This window comes from Ceratotherium simum, chromosome 13, assembly GCF_057802395.1.
Source record: "Ceratotherium simum simum isolate JZ-2026a chromosome 13, ASM5780239v1, whole genome shotgun sequence".
Lineage (NCBI taxonomy): Eukaryota > Metazoa > Chordata > Mammalia > Perissodactyla > Rhinocerotidae > Ceratotherium > Ceratotherium simum.
This window is the reverse complement of record NC_141912.1, coordinates 23307680-23319152: the sequence shown is the minus strand read 5'-3', so window position 1 is coordinate 23319152 and position 11473 is coordinate 23307680. Positions and strand designations below refer to the sequence as shown.

Sequence of the window (11473 nt, the reverse complement as noted above, 5' to 3'; positions counted from 1 at the left end):
TCCTGCCCCGTGCATGCACCCCCGACCTCCTGAAGTGGACCCAGTCTCTCCAAGGTGGGAGGACCACACTCCACCACCGCCCCACACTCTCCACCCACTCCTTGTGCACACCCCGCCCCATAGAGGTGGACCCAGTGCCAGGCTGCAGAGAATCTAGTCACCAATCTATGCAGGCCCACAAATTGCCTGAGGGCTTGTTGTTGGGTGAGTCCAGTCCATAGGGTGGGCTGCCTGCCTTGGCTGAGCTGGATTAAATCGGTGCTCTAGTGGGTGGGGCAGACCTGGACTAGCAGGCCCCAGGGAGAACTCCAATGGCGTCTGTGTCAGCACGCCCACACCAGGCCACAACAGTGGCCGCTGCCAATGTCCCGGTCCCTGGAGAGGTCTCACATCTCACCGAGATGCACTCAGGGCCTATCAGGTGAGTCTTTTTTCACCAAAGCACTGTGCACCTTTCTTTCTGGTGATTTTAGTTTGCTTTCTGAAACGGGTGAGTTTGTGCGTGGGCCCTTTAAGAGCCGATTTTAATTTCTTTCTGAACCAGCTTTTCTGGGGGTACTTCCCAATGTTTTAGTAGCAGGCAAAGTCAGATATTATGCCACTCACCTTGATTGTGCTGGGTCCACAAAATGCCCACAGCGGGGGCGCTCCCTGGCTCAGGGCCCGACTCCTCCAGGGAGGGCTGTGTACATGTGGGCTGCTCCCGGGCAGCCGTGAGGTGCTGCTGCTTGTGAAGGCAGAGTTTTTCCTCTCCAGAAGGGAATTTCTGCCTCTTCCACCTCAATTAGGATTGTCATTTGTTGCAGGAGTTCCTCTTATCCAGTTTTCAGTTCTGTCGGGGTAATTTTTCCACGAGTCGTTGTAAATGGGCTGTGAACGCAGGAGGAGGTGAGTTCAGAGTCTGCTTACGCCACCATCTTGACTTCTCTCCTCCCAATGTTTACCTTTTAAATAGGCTTTATTGTTTAGAAAAGTTTTAAATTTACAGAAAAATTGAGAGACTAGTAGATAGTTTTCATAGATACCACATCTAGTTTCCCCTATTATTAACATTTACATTAGCATGACATATTTGTAATAATTAATGAACCAATGTTGATACATTATTATTAACAAAAGTTCGTAGATTTTTCAGCTCTCCTTCGTTTTACCTCACATCTTTTTCTGTTCCAGGATCACATTACATTGCATTTAATCATCATGTCTCCTTAGGCACCTCTTGTCTGGGACATTTTCTCAGGCTTTCCTTGTTTTTGATAGTTTCAAGGAGTACTGATCAAGTATTTTGTAGGACACCTCTCTATAGGAATTTTTCTGATGTTTTTCTCGTGATCAGACTTGGGTAATGGATTTTTGGGAGGAAGACCACAGAGGTAAAGTGCCATTTTCATTACACGGCATCAAGGTTACATACTAACATAATTTATCACTGTTGATGTTGACCTTGATCACCTGAATGAGGTGGTGTTTGTTATATTTCTCAACTGTGAAGTTATTCTCTCCTCACCTTTTCCCATAACGTACTCTTTGAAAGAAAGTCACTATGTGCAGCCCACATTTAAGGGGTGAGAATTTATACTCCCCCTCCTTGAGGGCTGAGTATATACATAAATTATTTGGAATTTTTCTGCAAGGGGGATTTATCTCTTCCCTCCCATTTATTTATTTATTTATTCAATCATTTATTTAGACCAATATGGCCTCACGGATATTTATTTTATACTTTGGGTTATAACCCAGCACTACTTAATTTTTTGCAAAACGTTCCAGCTGTGGCCGTTGGGAGCTCTTTCAGCTGACACCTTTGTCCCTTTGATGTAACCCCTTCAGTATAGCTGTTTGGGGTTTTTTTTGTTTTTTTTAGCACTTTCTTACTCTCTGGCCCTACAAGATGCTCCAGGCTCGTCTTGTATATTTCTTTTCCCAGCTCTGGAATCAGCCATTTCTTTCCAAGGAGACCTAGTTTCTTTCTTTCTTTCTTTCTTTTTTTGTGAGGAAGATCAGCCCTGAGCTAACATCTGATGCCAATCCTCCTCTTTTTGCTAAGGAAGACTGGCCCTGAGTTAACATCGTGCCCATCTTCCTCTACTTTATATGGGACGCCGCCACAGCATGGCTTGACAAGCGGTGCATCGGTGCGCGTCCGGGATCCGAACCGGGGAACACCAGGCTGCTGCAGCAGAGCGTGCGCACTTAACTGCTTGTGCCACCGGGCCGCCCCGAGACCTAGTTTCTTTTATTGGAGAATGATATTAGGCACCAAGATCTGGCTGCTGGGTGTGCTTATTGCTATAGGGTATTGTTCCTTCTAGGCCCTCTCAGCTGACTGAGCAAGAAAATAAATGTGCATATACTAATCCATGTATATGCACATAGCTATAAATATTTCTATGTGTGTCCATTAATATCTATATTCAGCTAAACATGGTTCATACTGATGTCTCCAACTCTAATCCGTTACCACACGGCTCATTCTAGCTTCCTCCCCTTGCTTGTCTATAGATTCCCTTTCCAACAGTAAGAAACCTGGCTCTCACCATTGCCATCCATTTATTTAATTGTGTAATTCCAGTATACATGTATGGAAGTATCGGAATTGTTAACCTACACTCCTATGTGAAACACTTTGTCAATTAGAGTAGAATACTTACATGCAGTTCCTTTTATCTTTAGTCTTCCCTACTCCATGCATTTCCAAAGACACTTGGCCAGCACCTTCCCCCCTCACCCACTTTAGTTAGGTTGTTTCATACATTTGTAATAGATTCTCTCGTCAGTCTACGTTCTTTCCTGGGATCTCTCAACATCCTAAATGATTTTTTTTTTCTTGTTCTTAGTTCTTCAGAGCCTTTTTCTTTACTTCAAGATTTGACTAGGTGTGGATGTTACTACTTTTATAGATTTTACCTATAACAACTTCAGTATATTTTCTGACTAATGGATAAAGTGTGAAAAGATATATTTCAGGGTGGCCAAATCTTGATCTCCCACAGTGCAGCCTGTGAAACTAAAAGTTTCACAGTCCTTTTGAAACTTAAAGAAGTTTCATAGTCCAGAAGCTGAGTTGGTAGATTGTTTCATCTCACTGAACACATTTCTTAGTCCTGATAATAGATCAGTTCAATTAAGTTCATTTTAGAAGGTGGTGATGCAGGTGGGCTCTCAAGGTTACACCTATATTGTGGAAGCAAGCAATCAAGTATTCAATGGAAGCATTTCTATGTAAACAAAAGAAAAACAAGGTTAATGGTTGGAGCAAGTTGTAAAGCAGTTTCTGAGTTTAGAGGACAGCCAGTTAAGAAGATTTTTAGATGTCAGCGTCAAAGCATCTTTTGCAGTTTAAAATGTCTCTGATGATGTCGTCAGGTCATCTCTCAAGTTTGTATCAAGTCCATTGGCTTCAGTTTGTAAGGCTTCAGGATAAAGGGCAGGTTCAGTTCTCAGTGATTCCAAATGAAAATGATGGAAAAAATGAAAAACGTTAGTTTGGAGATCTGTAGCCAGATATTTTAGGAGACTAGAAGAAATCAGGATCCAGTCCAGTCAACAGATATAAAACAAAAACCTCAAAAGACAATTAACAAAACTAGGATCTAATATCCACAAATGTTATAACTATAGTTTTTACTGAAATATAATTTTTCTTACTAAAATCACCCTCATTTTTATCAAAGATAGCCAAATTAAAACTAACTAGTTTGCAAAATAAGTCTAGTTCCAATGGGGTTGGCCCAATTATTTACATAAGTACAGCAAGAAGTAGCAATTGATCATATAAGCTCTTTTAAATCTGCTTCCTGGAACTTTTTATAAGAAATCTCAGATTGAACTTCAAAGGGCTCTTGAGGCCAGGAAAGCCAAGCCAAGGATTTTGTCATCAGAATTCGCCAGTAATACCTACAGATTTGGGTGAATTCCTCTCTTCTGAGGTTCCCCCAAAATATTTCGAGGTTCCTTGTACCTGCCAGATAAGTGACATTCTTTACTTATCCTGGTAAGTGCTGCTTGGAACATAAGGTACCAGGCCAATATTTCCATGTGACTTTATTCCATAAAGTCCAATCTTCATTCCTCAAAAGCTGTATGGTTATATCACAAATATGATGTTCCAGTCACAGCTTTGGTAATATAACCAGTGTTTCCAATCGTGTCCTGTTATAAGGAGAACAGATTCTTACTGAACTTATGCAAATAGCTATATTGCCATGAAAACAACAATACTCACTTATTAAAAGTTTCCAAATTCTGAAGGGATCAGGTAGAGAGAAAAAGATAAATATTTTAATTTTGCTTACAAAAGTATCATTTACCAAATTGCTATAAGTCATAACTAGCTCGAGAGAAAAGAGAAAAAGTTTTCCTTAAGTCTGAAAAAACAAAACATTAAAAATTCAACAATACTTCAAATGAAAAATCATAAAAATTAGAATCATCCTTATCAGTTCATTCAGTCCTGTGTAATCCATTCTTGATCCCAATCTTTTTGTTAGCAGCTTCATGAAGTTATCAGTCTCTCCATCAGATTTCTGTAATTTCTTACCAAGTTCAGTTTTATGATCAGAAAGTTTATCAGAAGCCTATACTCCAATGTAAATGTCCAAGTCCTTTCCATGAATTTTTCTGAAGTTGAAATATATAACATATTTTGCAAAAGCATTAGAGCAAAGAAATAAGTCCGTAAACAACAAGACCCCTAAATGGCAACTGACAAGGAAATTTGGTTAATTTTGTGACATACAACACTTTAAAATAATAACCAGAATTATGACTGATAACCAGGACAGATCAGAATTTCAGTAATGTTATACAATTTTAAAATGCCTATATCAATAACGTTTACCCACAAAATACCACCTAAGCAGGCTTATCATCCCTTGTCTGACACTGCTTCCCATGTAGTTTAACATACTGAATAAGCCTAATAAGTTTAGTACCTTCCTCCTTATAGGAAGAGAGCAAATTTCTTTGAGAAGTTCCAGGGCCCTTTGAAAATTTCCAAAGAAAAAAAAAGTTAAAAAAAAGACTTTATTTAAGATATGAATTTTGGGGAGCTTGTCAAAAATATAAAAAATCAAGGCAAACAGAGCATTAGCAGTCCAAAAAGCCTTAATAGAGAGACCTCAGTCTTTTGAACACAGGAAATTTTTAACAGTTTTTTTTTTCTGTCTTTTAGGTAGACTTATTCAAAGGTAAAGAAAAATCTTTTATAACCTCTTTATCAAGTTCAAGAAAATTATCCTTTTAAGAGAAATAAGACCAAATTATAATTTTGTACCAGCTTACTTCTGATATTAAAACTCATTTACTTAATTAAATTCATTTTAATCTTAGCCAACATGACCATGCATAAAACTCCTTTTCCAGAATTCCTCTTCCACAAACCTATAACTTTCCTTGTACACAGACATGTTTTTCTTAATTTTTTAGTAGCTTCAATCACATATACTAATTAGAAATTTTAACCCTTAGAAACCTTAATTTGTAAGTAAAAACTAAGTAAGCAATTATAAACTTTCTTTTACATTAGTATCTTGTGGCTTGTAAAATTTATAAACACTTCATAATTTCTGGAAACATGTTACTTTATAGTACAGTCTCTTAATAAAACACAAGACATGTTTACCAATAGACCCAAAACACCTTTTAGTTTTCCTGTAATGAAAAGCCAAAAGTAGACAAACATACATTTAGCAATCAATGTCTAATATCTTATCTTATTTGGAAATGATCTAGATACTCAGTGAATTTTTAACATAAAATTTAGCAAAACTCTAAAGTTTTAAGTCAGCAAAAAGAGTTTGGAAGCTGTAACCACTATAACACACAATTATTGTTTAAAGTTCACCCGACATTCATCTTTTTCACAACTGTTTAGTTGCTTGTTCCCAATAATTATTTAGATTGCCTACAAGACTTCATAAGACATTAGATAAAATTAGCCATCATTTAAGTTATTATTTTTGTTAACCAGTTGTGTAATAGAAATAACATCAGATTTTTTTTACAAACTTTCATGTAAATTTCATCACCTCTTATACCTCTAAACGTAGTTTTCATTAAGACTTTTATCAATAGGTCTTGGTCTTATAATTGTGGACAAGGGAAGCATTCCCAGTCAGACATTTTAAAACATACTCAGGCAAAGTTGATGTAACCTCTTTATATAAAATTAGCTCTAACATTCCAACCTTTATAATCTTATCAACATTTACACTTTTACATGTTCTCAATTCAATTGTAACCTGAGTCAAGGTCTTAAGGCTAGTCAAATTTTTCCCATCTGTTTCTGGCCTTTTCTTAGGTACCAATTAAACAATTATGTGAGAGCTCTCAAAACATTTCTTTTTTCCCCAATTTAGAAGTTTTCCCAATTCAAAGGATCCATCATCTGGCCATTGACTCCATCGAATAAGCCTTTTTAAGGAAAGGCCCAGAGGTAACTTTCCACGCTTAGTATAAATCTTTACCATGGACGCAAGAGGCGTCCCTGGTGAGGGCACAGACGATGTAGCCCCCATGATCCACAGAATTCACTCCCAAAGATATTCAGAGAAAGTAAAGACCTTCGTTGCACAGGCGGTAAGGATGGTGTAGTGAAAACGGTGTCTCCGGTCTCCCACAATAGTGTGGGACGCCTCCAGTCACAGACCCGATAATCTGTGACACCGGGCAGGCACTACTGGAATGGGATTTTTCCAGCACTAACAAGCAACGAAGGTTAAGACAACAAAAGCCCTTATGGACTGGGTCCTTTATGACAAACTCCCCTGAGAGCTTTGCACAGCCGGACAAAGACAGTTCGGAACCCCAGTCTACTTGACTGGCCACCAACGGGCACCCTGGTAAATGCACCTACGGTATGATGGAGACCAAGGAGAATATTCTCACTGGTCACAAAGCCAAGTTCTCAGGACACAGAACAAGACAGAGACTATCTGGGAGGAAAAGGGATCAAGATCAAAACCAAGAGTACTCTACCAAATTTACTAGAGTCACTAAAAGCACAAGAAACTAGTTTCCCAAATATTTTCTCCTGCCAATCTAAATTTAGAAAGAGAAAAAAATTCTCACCACTTATTTCCACCAGACCCCCCAGATAGAGATTCCGGAAGCCTGATGTGGTAAGAAATCTTACCTTTTGCTGGCTTTCGTCAGGTGTTCCCGTATCTCATCATCTGCAGTAGCCCAAGGAGAAGGCAGTTCTTCCAGCCAGAGAAGGCAACTTGCCAGCCAGTGGGGATCCTGCCAGCTACGCCAAAACTGTGGGGGAAGAGGGAGAATCCCCCTCTGCCCTTTCCCTTAAGGTTCTGTGGGGGAAGAGGGAGAATTCCCCTCTGCCCCTTCCCTTAAGGTTCTTAGGGCTGGCCAAATAATTAACAAGACAGGTTAGCAGGAGAAAATAATACCAAATTTAATAACATGTATACATGAGAGAAACCAGGGACATTGTGTTTCTCAACACAATAGCAGAAATTCTCATCTTAAATACCATCTTCACCTAAAGACAGAGGAGGATGTTGGGGGAGGGAGTCTGTTACAGGAGATTACCACTAAAGCACAGTAAACAAGAGTAAGGTTATCATGCAGATTTAAGGTCTCACCTTCCACAATGATAAGTCTCTAAAAGGAGGTCATCCCCCCTCTTCCCAATACAGAGAGGGAGATACCTTTACAAATGGAGATTTCCCTTATAAATGTAAATGTTTGTCTGGCAACTCCTCGCAGGGCCATCCAGAGAATGTGGCCAGAGAGACACAACTTCCGATAAGATGGGCATGTTGGTGCCTTTCCTATTGTAACATCTATTTTACATTATATTACAGCCATCCGATAGAAGATCTGTTCCAGGAAGGAGTTGCTATGTCAAATTCTTTAGGCAGTTAGTGGTGGAGGTCAAATGTCCGTCAGAGAAAACAATCAAGGTAAAAAGATATATTTCAGGGTGGCCAAATCTTGATCTCCCACAATGGAAAAGGTCGTTCATAAAATATCTCAAAAGGGCTTAATCCTAGGCTGTCTTTAGGAGTTGTCCTCATTCTGAGTAGGCCAATTGGCAATAGTGTGAGCCAATTTTCATGTGTCTCAAAACTAAGTTAGGGCAAATGTCTCTTTAGAGTGTGGTTAGCCTTTTCTACTTTGCCAGAAGACTGGGGATGCCAGGCAGTATGTAAATAATATTTAATCTGTAAGGCTGCAGACACCTGCTGGGTGATTTGAGCCGTGAAGGAAGGGCCATTATCGTTCTGTAGAGAGCGGTAGTCCAAACAGGAATTATTTCTCACAGTAAGGCTTTGGTAACCTCAGTGACTTGCTCATTGTGGCAGGGAAGGCTTCTATCCATCCTGTAAAGGTATCTATAAAGATCAAAAGATATTTATGTCCACGGCAAGGAGGCATTGGAGTAAAATCAAGTTGCCAGTCCTCTCCAGGCTAGGACCTCAGTCTGTACACCTCAGACTTGGTGGCTTAGCATGACAGTGTAGGGAGGAAGACAAGTCCTCTACTCTCTAGGTCCTCCTAGCTAGTCTAAAAATTAAACTGATATGAGACAGAATAACAGGAGAAAATCAAACAGGGCTTTATAACATGTGTACATGGGAGAAACCCTGGAAAACTGAGTAACTCACTGGAATGGCTGAGGTTGCCACCTTAAATTCATCTTCGGCTAAAGACAAAGGAGGATGTTGGGGGTAGGAGGAGTCAGTTATGGGAGATTGCCATAAAAAAGCACAGTAAACAAGAGTAAGGTTATTATGAGATTTAAGTCCTTGCCTTCTGCATTGATAAGAGTTTCTAGAGATAAGGTCATTCCGCCTCTTCCTGGTACAGAGAGGGAGACACCTTTACCAATGGAGATTTCCCTTACAAATGTAAACGTCTCTTACAAAGGGAAACTTCTACTTGGTTTTCAGAGCTTCTCCCCTGTCCGCAGTTTCTTAAAAGTAACCAGCCCAAAATAATCCTCATGCCAAAGAGACACATCTTGAGGCAGCAAATTCTGCTCCCCTACAGGCACAGAAGGAAAAAGGGGTGCCCCTATACTTATGTTTTTGTGTATGTTTTAATGGTTATTTTTTCAAAAACAAAGTATTTGGAAAAATATCAAAACATTGAAAAGTAGGTGTATTAAAGCTCACATCATTTTAGTTTAAATATTTTATTTATACTGTCGGGAGAGAGGGAGAATCTCCCTCTGCCCTATTCCTTAAGGTTCTTATGGCTGGCCAAATAATTAACAAGACAGGTTAGCAGGAGAAAATAATACCAAGTTTAATAACATGTATACACGGGAGAAAGCAGGGACACTGCGTTTCTCAACACAAAGGCAGAAATTCTCGTCTTAAATACCATGTTCAGCCGATGACATAGGAGGATGTTGGGGGAGGGAGTCTGTTACAGGAGATTACCACTAAAGCACAGTAAACAAGAGTAAGGTTATCATGCAGATTTAAGGCCTCACCTTCCACATTGATAAGTCTCTAGAAATGAGGCCATCCCCCCTCTTCCCAATACAGAGAGGGAGATACCTTTACAAATGGAGATTTCCCTTATAAATGTAAATGTTTGTCTGGCAACTCCTCGCAGGGCCATCCAGAGAATGTGGCCAGAGAGACACAACTTCCGATAAGATGGGCATGTTGGTGCCTTTCCTATTGTAACATCTATTTTACATTATATTACAGCCATCCGATAGAAGATCTGTTCCAGGAAGGAGTTGCTATGTCAAATTCTTTAGGCAGTTAGTGGTGGAGGTCAAATGTCCGTCAGAGAAAACAATCAAGGTAAAAAGATATATTTCAGGGTGGCCAAATCTTGATCTCCCACAATGGAAAAGGTCGTTCATAAAATATCTCAAAAGGGCTTAATCCTAGGCTGTCTTTAGGAGTTGTCCTCATTCTGAGTAGGCCAATTGGCAATAGTGTGAGCCAATTTTCATGTGTCTCAAAACTAAGTTAGGGCAAATGTCTCTTTAGAGTGTGGTTAGCCTTTTCTACTTTGCCAGAAGACTGGGGATGCCAGGCAGTATGTAAATAATATTTAATCTGTAAGGCTGCAGACACCTGCTGGGTGATTTGAGCCGTGAAGGAAGGGCCATTATCGTTCTGTAGAGAGCGCGGTAGTCCAAACAGGAATTATTTCTCGCAGTAAGGCTTTGGTAACCTCAGTGACTTGCTCATTGTGGCAGGGAAGGCTTCTATCCATCCTGTAAAGGTATCTATAAAGATCAAAAGATATTTATGTCCAGGGCAAGGAGGCATTGGAGTAAAATCAAGTTGCCAGTCCTCTCCAGGCTAGGACCTCAGTCTGTACACCTCAGACTTGGTGGCTTAGCATGACAGTGTAGGGGAGGAAGACAAGTCCTCTACTCTCTAGGTCCTCCTAGCTAGTCTAAAAATTAAACTGATATGAGACAGAATAACAGGAGAAAATCAAACAGGGCTTTATAACATGTGTACATGGGAGAAACCCTGGAAAACTGAGTAACTCACTGGAATGGCTGAGGTTGCCACCTTAAATTCATCTTCGGCTAAAGACAAAGGAGGATGTTGGGGGTAGGAGGAGTCAGTTATGGGAGATTGCCATAAAAAGCACAGTAAACAAGAGTAAGGTTATTATGAGATTTAAGTCCTTGCCTTCTGCATTGATAAGAGTTTCTAGAGATAAGGTCATTCCGCCTCTTCCTGGTACAGAGAGGGAGACACCTTTACCAATGGAGATTTCCCTTACAAATGTAAACGTCTCTTACAAAGGGAAACTTCTACTTGGTTTTCAGAGCTTCTCCCCTGTCCGCAGTTTCTTAAAAGTAACCAGCCCAAAATAATCCTCATGCCAAAGAGACACATCTTGAGGCAGCAAATTCTGCTCCCCTACAGGCACAGAAGGAAAAAGGGGTGCCCCTATTCTTATGTTTTTGTGTATGTTTTAATGGTTATTTTTTCAAAAACAAAGTATTTGGAAAAATATCAAAACATTGAAAAGTAGGTGTATTAAAGCTCACATCATTTTAGTTTAAATATTTTATTTATACTGTCGGGAGAGAGGAGAATCTCCCTCTGCCCTATTCCTTAAGGTTCTTATGGCTGGCCAAATAATTAACAAGACAGGTTAGCAGGAGAAAATAATACCAAGTTTAATAACATGTATACACGGGAGAAAGCAGGGACACTGCGTTTCTCAACACAAAGGCAGAAATTCTCGTCTTAAATACCATGTTCAGCCGATGACATAGGAGGATGTTGGGGGAGGGAGTCTGTTACAGGAGATTACCACTAAAGCACAGTAAACAAGAGTAAGGTTATCATGCAGATTTAAGGCCTCACCTTCCACATTGATAAGTCTCTAGAAATGAGGCCATCCCCTCTTCCCAATACAGAGAGGGAGATACCTTTACAAATGGAGATTTCCCTTATAAATGTAAATGTTTGTCTGGCAACTCCTCGCAGGGCCATCCAGAGAATGTGGCCAGAGAGAC

At 40.0% G+C, this 11473-nt stretch overlaps 1 protein-coding gene across 3 annotated transcripts in view; it reads left to right on the top strand.

The window, feature by feature from the left end:
• The first annotated feature begins 332 nt into the window (after positions 1–332).
• The window catches only part of LOC101401067 (cytidine monophosphate-N-acetylneuraminic acid hydroxylase), a 106287-nt gene continuing 95146 nt past the window's right edge, over positions 333–11473 (top strand). For 2 of the 3 annotated variants that reach the window (XR_015553998.1, XM_087438106.1), the window contains exon 1: positions 335–421. Coding sequence is in view for 2 of the 3 variants with exons in the window: in XM_087438106.1 (XP_087294232.1) it covers positions 402–421 (20 nt within the window). In the remaining variant the exon portion in view is untranslated. Of the gene's footprint in view, positions 422–11473 lie in introns of all 3 variants that reach the window. The other variant, XM_087438107.1, reaches the window with a different exon arrangement.